The following is a 9157-nucleotide window of genomic DNA, read 5'->3' as shown; positions in this document are numbered from 1 at the left end:
TATTGACGTTTTTACCCATAATCATAGTGGAAGACCCATGTTTTATTACCCGTTCCTGAACTGTTTTTTTTAATTTGACGAAATCCTCCTCAATTAGTTCAAAGTTATCTCTGGCAACGTCAGTTCTTTTTTCCTTTAGATCAGAATTTTGAAAAATTGTCACCCAACGAGCAGATATCTTATTCATCTGTAAATGTTCATGAATAACAGTTTCAATGGATCCATGGCTTAGACCTGTGTCTTCCTTATGTTCAGCAAAACGTCTTTTTGCCCAGCCCTCGTATTAAAGTTGTGAAGTCTGTACGCTAAATACTGACACAAAAGATAAATACGTACACATATTTTCGCACAAATCGAAGCTGGAAATTGAATCAATATATCACTTGTTTCTTTGATTGAGGAAGTCACGATTACTTAATTATATTTGCTTGAATATTTGAATTCAAGCGTGATCAGTGTTTAAAGATCACGTTTTTCTTGAAATTGTTCGATCATCAACTAAGAGTAAATGGTAGGGAATAAAATGTGTTCCGGCATTGCCTGGTGGTGTTTTTCTAATAATTTATTCAGCTAACGCCTGGTCAAAGAGCATGGCGTCGTAGTTATTATATTGTCGCTTATTTCTATTTGTATCCTGGTCCTTTTTTGTATTGTGAAGGGGGGAGGTCGGTGGTCGGTGGTTCGATCCCCTTATACCCCGATACCTAAATAATAAACGTGTTTACATCATCATTATCGTTGCCGCAACCAATATCACATACAAACATTGCATTACAAATGAAACGTAGGTTAGGTTTCTGAGGGATTTTCGCTATCACCAGTGAGGCGTGGTATTTTGTTAAACGTTCATGTGAGTAGCGGGACGAACAATACCCCTGGCGCACAAAACCGTTGGTGTTGAACCATCAAGTTATTGAAGCTGCCCTTTCACCAAGTTCGTCATAGTTCTTTGGGCATAATAATATACATCAACCTTTCACGCAATGTCATAGTGTATAGTTGGTGGCTTTACAGTTTAGGAAAATGTTTTTCATACTTCCTCCTTCTCACGACCTGTGAGATAGGGTTGGCTGCTCATTGTAGCTATGCTTTCGTTCTTGAGGGTCTCCCATGTGCGCGAGGTTAAATTACAGCCTCTTATCATGTTGATGAATAATGTATACTTGTTTGTATGTTGTAAACGTTGTTTTACTTTCGTGTTCGCATAGCCCCGCTATGGTCACTAGCTTCACGCGTAATACACAGTTCTCTGGAGCTTGGATTTATGTTATAAGACAAGTGTTTACATACTGATTTCCATGATGACAAATTGGATGTTCTCGTATCATACAAAAGTAATCTTATTTGTGTAATATATTTTGGGTCTTTCGTCGTGGCGGTTTTCATAGTCTTACAAGAGTGGACACAAACCAACACCACGGAGGAAGATGTTGTGACTACCATCGCATGAACAGCTTCCAGGTTAATGCCTGACGGAACTATGCAGCACTCATTGTAAAGTTTCTTGGACCTAAAGCACACTAACTATGCAGTCCGAGTTTGTATTTCAGGGAGCAGTATTCGTTTGTTGTGTGTATTTGATTTCGCCTTCAAATGGTAAGTATTCATATTGAAAAATATGTTTTTTTTTAGAATACATGTAAACAATGAAATGTACGGCATTATTAATTAGATAATTGATTACATGGGTATGATCTCTATAATTGTCACGAGGGACAGATGATACGTAATTCCGAGTTTCGAGTATGCTTGATTCCTTTTATTTTAAGAAAGAAAATGAAGAGTGAGTGAACGCCACTTTGAAAAGTGATTCGGTTACAAGTATATCACGGCGTGTCAGCTTGATGTGGACGAAAAACCTGAAGTGATTCAGGTCTGAGACATTTACCACTTTGGTGAAACCCACGAGAACGGTTGTGGTGAAACAGAATAGAAACATATACAGGACAAAACTAGGGTTCGAACCCACGATCAGACATTTCTGGCACGCAAATTTTCACAGCATATTGTGGTGTCGCATACGGCTGTGTCACTCTTACCCCAGAAAATGAAGAAATCAATTTGTGACGAGTGGTTCTCGACTACCATTAAACATTAAAACTGTCACCTGGGCTGATAAACGAACATAAGCAAACCCGTGAAGATCCGGTTAGAATAGGTCTTCAGCAACCAATGCTTGTCGTAAAAGGCGTAAGAGGCAACTAACAGGATCGAGTAGTCAGGCTCGCTGACTTGGTTGATGCATGTCATCGTGTCCCAATTACATGGGTTGATGCTCAATCACCGGATTGTCTAGTCCAGATTCGATTATTTACAGACCGCAGTCATATAGTTGGAATATTGCAGAGTGTGGCGTGAAACAAAAAACAAACAACCAACTTATAAGCAGCAGATCTCTGCACTTGTACACAGCAGACGTAGTTCAAAATGAACACATTGTTTTAAGTCTCAACAAAGTCAGTGGCCCATGAAGATCTAGATCCGGGGTGGAAAAGGTCTTCAGGAACCCATGCTTGCCGTAAAAGGCGACTATGCTTGTCATAAGAGGCAACTAACGGGATAGGGTGTTCAGGCTCGCTGACTTGGTGATGCATGTCATCGATCCCACTTGCGTGGATAGATGCTCATGATATTAATCACTGGATTACCCTTATCTACAGACCGCCGTCATATAGCTGGAATATTGCTGAGTGCGGCGTTAAACAATAAACAAACCAAACCAACCAACAAAGTCAGTAAATGTGCTTTCGTGTCATTGGAGGTTCTGGCACACCGGTTGATTGCCTGGTTTATTCACAGGCCGCAGTCGTATGGCAGGAGTTTTGCTGGGCGGCGTGCACGTCAGGCAACAAACAAACATGATATTTCATGCAAGTTGTGTGTGTGACGGTTACTGCCCGGAAGACGGGACATGCTCATGCCCTTTTTTTGCGATTCATTCTGTGTTTACCCATACTGTGCATTTTACACACAAAAGAATCTGTTTCGGAGGATAATCGAGACTGGTTATGCTCAGGCGTTGATATTTTGTTATTTACACTCAATCTTTCCGATATACCTTTATGGGTAATATGTACGTAAAATGCGTTTATGTAAAGGCGTTGAGATTGCTTTTGCATAGTTATTTCTGTCTGCAGTTACAGTGAAACATGGGAGGACCTGTGTACGAAACAGTTCAATAACAGTTGAACTTCAGTGTTCCGCCAATGAAAGGATACATGTAGAGGAAGAGTCATATGGGATCGGAGTCACAAACTCATGTCGATTACAAACTAACGGATCGTGTAGAGAGGTCATTCAGACTTCCATAAATGGCTTGTCCGTAAACTGCGATGGGCAACAGTCATGTAATGAAACCGTGTCTCCACTTGGCGAATGTAAACCTGCTGCCACTGCTGCTGCTGCCGAAGTAAAGTACAGGTGCATCAATGGTGAGACATGCAAGGGGAGGGGTGGTGAGATTCGTCTTAGGAGTGGATCATATTTTGCTGACCCCCATGTTATGTATCATTAATCATGCCCCCTTAATCATTACCTTAATCTCGACCCCCCTGCAATTAATGACTAAATGACTAGTCCCCAATTATAGCCATCGCGTTTAAAAGCAATACTACTCGCACCGTTAAATGAAATCTGTCAATAAGAATTCTGTGTAAGCATTTTGAGATATATTAAGATGATTAGTTATCAATTTCATCCAGATAATATGCTGTCCATGACATATATACATTTTACCCTCAATGACCAAAGTGTCTAATCGTATTTGTCACGTTTATATGTTTGGGTGAATTATTATCACATCTGAACTTATCATACGATATATACATAAAAATGTTCTTATGCCTTCAATATGTTGCCGTCTCGTTTAAAGTGAGTGAGTAAGGTTTAACGCCGCTTTGAACATTATTTCCCGACGTGTTAGCTTGATGTGTGGGGAAAGCCCGAAGTGATGCAGATGGTACCAGCGTTTACCACTTTGGTGAACCCACGAGCACGGGTATGGTGCTGACAAACCAAGACACATTAGTCTCGTTTTAAGGAAGGAGAAGAATTGTCACAGGGGTGGTGCATTTCTGTATGTCGACAGGGCCGTCAAATCAACTTCTTTAATCAAAGCAATGCTATTAGTATGTTAAACTCCCAGTCGGACGGGACTCAAACCAATAAGGTACTTTACTGAACAAGTGTTATCCCAAATATAACATTTGTTACATCAAAATATGTCTGAGCCACGTTCTATCTAGCGTTTGACTTGTTTGCAGATAGTATGGACATCTGTGGCTTTGACACCATCACTACAGCCACAAACGAATCTGTGTACCTTCACTCGCCAGGCTACCCGGACAGTGTTGGGATGAATAACAGTTGTGTGGTGAGGATCAAGGGGAAAGACATTCAAGTAACACTGGTTGAGCAAAGTTTAAATGGGGGAAACTTGACCATTTCAGTCAATGGTCAAAACTGGTCAAATGTGGACACCAACCTATACAACAGAAAATTACAAAAACAATCTTCGGAAGTCGGGATATTTTATACTGACAGAGGCAATGATAAATCAAACGTGTGGATTAGTGTTGTTGGTAAGTTCACCGTTTTTGCACATTTATTGATAAGTTATATATCTCTGTTGTTTTATCACATGACTTTCTTGTATCGGGTAGTATCTTTTAAAATATAAGTAGAAGGCGAGTATAGGTTAAGAAGTAATTTAATTTACGTTATTAAATTTAAATGTTTATTACCCGTTGTATTGAATAGCAAGATCACACACCCCTATCGTATTTTTCAAATGGCTGTATGTTTCAACACGTGCATATATGTGGCTTAAGACTGTTGGCATCCATCATGACAATTATTCAAAGATGTTTTATTCCCAGCTTCAAGTCCAATGTATATAACTTTCAACGGAGAAATGATTGTGACATCGGAGACTTCAACCTCGTTGGTTTCTATGTCTGAAGGATCCTCACCTCTAGATGGCGTTACAAATCAATGGATGTCTCAAACAGAGCCAATAATGGCAACAAGCACCCTCTCTACTGACACGCCAACATTGTCAGCCGTGTCAACAAGAATGGCCTCCACTGAGACGCAAACATTATCAAGTGTGTCAACAAGTACCCTCCTTCCTGCCACGGGTAAGCATATTCAATAAGAGAACTCCTTATATGATGAGATTTGAGGTATTGTATGTTTGATACAAGATGCAGAATTGCTATTTTGGCAGCCGTAGTGTTATACCACAAATGACATACTTACCTTGTCGGCTTGCTGACGGGTTTAACCTCTTTGGTCATGTGGACAAGGCGTCCGACCTCGGATCAGAAGCTCCGTGGTTCGAATCCCATCATGGGACTCGGAAAATGTATGGCCGCTACACTGTGATTTCATATTGATATGGCAAAAGGTTTGAACTAAGAGCGTGCCATTTGTATCATCCCCTGACCGAAGGCTCGAAACCAAAATTCCATAATTTTTTTCCTTCTTTGAAAAGAATAGTTTCAAATAAACCCTCGTCCAGTTCTATAAAATCAACGTAACAGTTTATGAAACGTCTTCTGCACGGCAGTTACTACAGCAACATACACAGGTGGAGATACAGTCTCAGTCATTGCCACAGCAACCGTTGAAGTGACATCGAATACAACAATTACTGCAATGACAATTGAGCCCACGACCACTTCTGCTGCAGGTAAATATAGTATGATACATTTAACATGTACATTATTTTAATGTTTTAAAGGTTATAACTCGTGTTATAGATGTTTGTATAGTTTCAAGGCGTTTCATGCATCAATATGACGACCGTTTATTAATTCATTAACTTCATCTAAATGGTAATCCATGAATCCACTTAAAAATACTGATATGAACACTGGTGTCGTTTCATACAACGTTTGCCCTCCCTTCCTCGTGATCACAGAAAACATAACAGTTGGAATGACATTGGGCGAAACAACTGATATTCAAAGTACAACTGTGTCAACGACAGATGGTTCCGATAAAGGTAAACGTGGTTATCTGGTTAACCAGTCTGATATGATGACTCAATTGATCAATTATCGTAGTATTATAGTTACACTAACTGTTTGTACGATGTGTATATCAAAAGCGTCAGCGTAGTATTTTCTTTGAGCGACACATTTGTAAAGACACAATTAGAAAAGATTGCAAAAATCGAACACATTTATAAAAAAAATACGCAATGTCTAAATGATCATCAATCAAAGCACTGTATAAACTCCTTGACCACAACAAACATATTATTATGAGAACAAGCCATCTATGACAGAGGTAAATCCATGTATATTTTGGATACATTTATATATGATAATATACATTAAAATGTATGAAAAACGTTACAAACTACTTATTTCCACTTTGATGCAAACGATCAACTGATTTATATTTTAAACTTACATGTCAGATCTGGTTATCGTGGCTGCTTCTAGCGCTGCAGTTATTGTGGTGGCGGTCATAGTTGCCGTTGTAGTCGCAGTTGTCCTATGCAGGTAGGTTCACAATACGCACGTTCAATCATGTGACGAAGATTATTATTCTTCTGGGCAAATTGAAGATTTCTTCTTTAACAATTTCAAACGTATTCTGATATAACATTTTGTGAGTGGCGGGTATTGCGGGTAGAGCAGTTCATGCTTAGTTACCCTTTTACGATTACCTGATTTTCTGTGATCCATTCATACATTTTTTTCATCATTGTTTTGCCTTGTACGCCCCTTGGAATCTGTAATTCGACGTACTCATATTATTATATTATATTATATACACCTTTATTAAGCAGTTTTAGCAGTGTTTAATAACATTACGCGCTGACGGAACTATTATTGGCATCAGCTAAGCTAAGTGTCATTCCAATGGAAGCGCCGGTCGAACTGTTCATCTGTTCTATGCAGCTTGTAGATGGATCATCTACTCTCGATAAGTACTGCTCTTTGTACGAAATACCAGATCCAAATGCATAGACACACAATGCATACATCTAAACAGTCGGTGTATTATTGATATACTAGTATTTTACTTGACTCAGGACTCTCGAACAAATACGTTTGATATAGTGCGTATACCTAACTCTTGCATTGTAACAGCGCAAGTATCGTGGCATTACAAATGTTCAGGGCATCACTAATACACAAAACGTTGAGTCGAAGTATCTTCGCAACATTCATTTACGCGTCTATTTACGAAGTTTAACTTTGTCTAGCAAAGGAGAACAAAACCCTTCTTGGACGAAGTGGACAGTCGTTAGCAATGTCGTCCTCATGTCAATCGAGCAAAGGATGTTTCGTGTTACGAAATTGCCCAAATGTATCTTACATTTTCAAATGCACATAACATAAGCGGTATCTTACTAAGACTCGTTTAGTAAGCTGCATTACTCAGGAATTCTAACTGATTATTTGTGATGTCAACATAACTCGTGTGTATGTATTCTCATGTCCTCTATCAATCTATATAGACATGATCATGAACATGTACATTTGTTTAAATTGTTAATACAAACAATTCATTACGTGTTCTTGTGTATTGTAGGTGTAAAAATAGTAAAACCCGCCGTTCTGTAACTTCTCCCCGCAACTGTAGCTTTGGAAGACATCTTGAGCTCAACTCTGTCGACAATGGAAAACATCACAATGGTTTACGAAAGAATGACGACAGTCAACATTATTTCATCATAGATCCAGAATTCGTAGCTGGAAATGGGGATGTGGCATTGCATACAGAATCAAGAACAGAAGAAGGCACCAGCCCGCTCCGAGTACAAGACAGGTACTCTACAGTATTGCCACGCAGCTATAGATTAAACATGAAAGACAACAACACATTTACGACCAAACAGCCAGGCAGTATTACATCAACAGATAATTCGATTGGCTCAAATGAAGACAAGGAAATCGAAATAATCAATGATAAACTTGAATCGGTGGACAGCAGTCTCTCTGATTCAGGAAACAGTACAGGTTCCACATGTCATATGACCGAAAACGATGTATACAATGGAGGACCTCCTACTGCTGAGAACCTTGATGTAAGTATAGATGGCGGTAATCAGGATGAAGAAAGCATGCCCGAAGACCTGTATCAAAGAGAAGAGGCAGTCAGGGGCGATACAGTTGAAGGAATGGTTGACAATGATATGTATGAGAGTTCTGGATATGACAATACAGTTGCAGAGCAGAGTGGTGAGTGTGAGGAAGTGTCTGCTTCGGCTACCCTAGATATCACTACACAGGGTGAAGCAGAAGAGGAGGTTGACATTGTTACCAATGACCTCTACCACAGCTTTGTGTAAACCTTGAAACGTCTACTAGTATTGGTGATGAAGCTTACGTCTTGTGTTGATGACGATCCAGCCATCGATGGTAACATCTTTTGATGTTTATTACCATTACAACTATCATCACGACTTGTCACGCCTTACATGTAAGGGTATCATCTCTGTGTTTCAGAGTCGTATTCGGATGATGAGGGATGTACATTAAGACATCAACATTATGAATACAATTTTCGCAATCGATAAATAGCAGTACCAAAGGATATATTGTACTGGTAAATTATTTTACTTGCAAAGTGTGTAAATAATATTTGTGACATGTTTAAAAAGTGTCTTAAATGTGCGTGTTATCATTTTCATGCCATCAAAGACAGTATCGTGTCTAATTGTGACATTTGTTTAAATGGACATTTTATCTATGAGGACAATCACGTTAGCTTTGAAAGCAATCCTAATGAAGCACACCAACTTGGATATGCAAGCACATTCTACGGTATAGATATCTGCGATGCGAGCGTAGGTTTCATTGAGCGAGGTACGTGAATGAAGTGGGTTAAACAGTATTTTAGTTATATCATAGCGCTTTCGGTTACTGTGGCAGGAAAATAAGAGATTCGTAGATCTTAAGTTGCAAAGCCCATATTTACGTGTACTGAGAAGACACATACAGAAGCGTATCGTCTGGGGTGGGGCGGTGGGGTTATATTCTGCTGTAATCCCAATCAGTGGATTCTAGCCGCTCCTCGCAAGCCAGTACTGGGTTGAAGAGTACCTTACCCAAGTACCCCTTCAGGCAGGTGTGTCGTATAGTTCTGTACTAATAGAACAGCTTACAGCATAGTACGTTTCAATGCTATTCCTACC

At 39.5% G+C, this 9157-nt stretch overlaps 1 protein-coding gene across 1 annotated transcript; it reads left to right on the top strand.

Moving 5' to 3' along the window:
• Positions 1 to 729: 729 nt before the first annotated feature.
• LOC124137134 lies at positions 730 to 8311 on the top strand. Its single transcript, XM_046503314.2, has 8 exons — positions 730 to 1596; positions 3138 to 3431; positions 4263 to 4580; positions 4878 to 5138; positions 5570 to 5692; positions 5924 to 6007; positions 6428 to 6512; positions 7552 to 8311. The coding sequence occupies exons 1-8, from the start codon at positions 1527 to 1529 to the stop codon at positions 8309 to 8311; spliced, it is 1995 nt and encodes a 664-aa protein (XP_046359270.2). The 5' UTR covers positions 730 to 1526.
• Positions 8312 to 9157: the final 846 nt, after the last annotated feature.

Source organism: Haliotis rufescens, unplaced genomic scaffold (assembly GCF_023055435.1).
Source record: "Haliotis rufescens isolate VD_foot unplaced genomic scaffold, xgHalRufe1.0.p SCAF_5, whole genome shotgun sequence".
In the NCBI taxonomy this organism is placed as follows: domain Eukaryota; kingdom Metazoa; phylum Mollusca; class Gastropoda; order Lepetellida; family Haliotidae; genus Haliotis; species Haliotis rufescens.
Note: the sequence above shows the minus strand (reverse complement) of the source record. Positions and strands in the feature narration are given on the sequence as shown.

Bases quoted from the DNA above. Each gene is read 5' to 3' on its own strand.
- LOC124137134 (XM_046503314.2), top strand. From the start codon at position 1,527: ATGCAGTCCGAGTTTGTATTTCAGGGAGCAGTATTCGTTTGTTGTGTG. The intron at 4,581-4,877 runs GTAAGTTCACCG...TTTTATTCCCAG, and splicing joins CGTGTGGATTAGTGTTGTTG to CTTCAAGTCCAATGTATATA. The intron at 5,693-5,923 runs GTAAATATAGTA...TCGTGATCACAG, and splicing joins CACGACCACTTCTGCTGCAG to AAAACATAACAGTTGGAATG.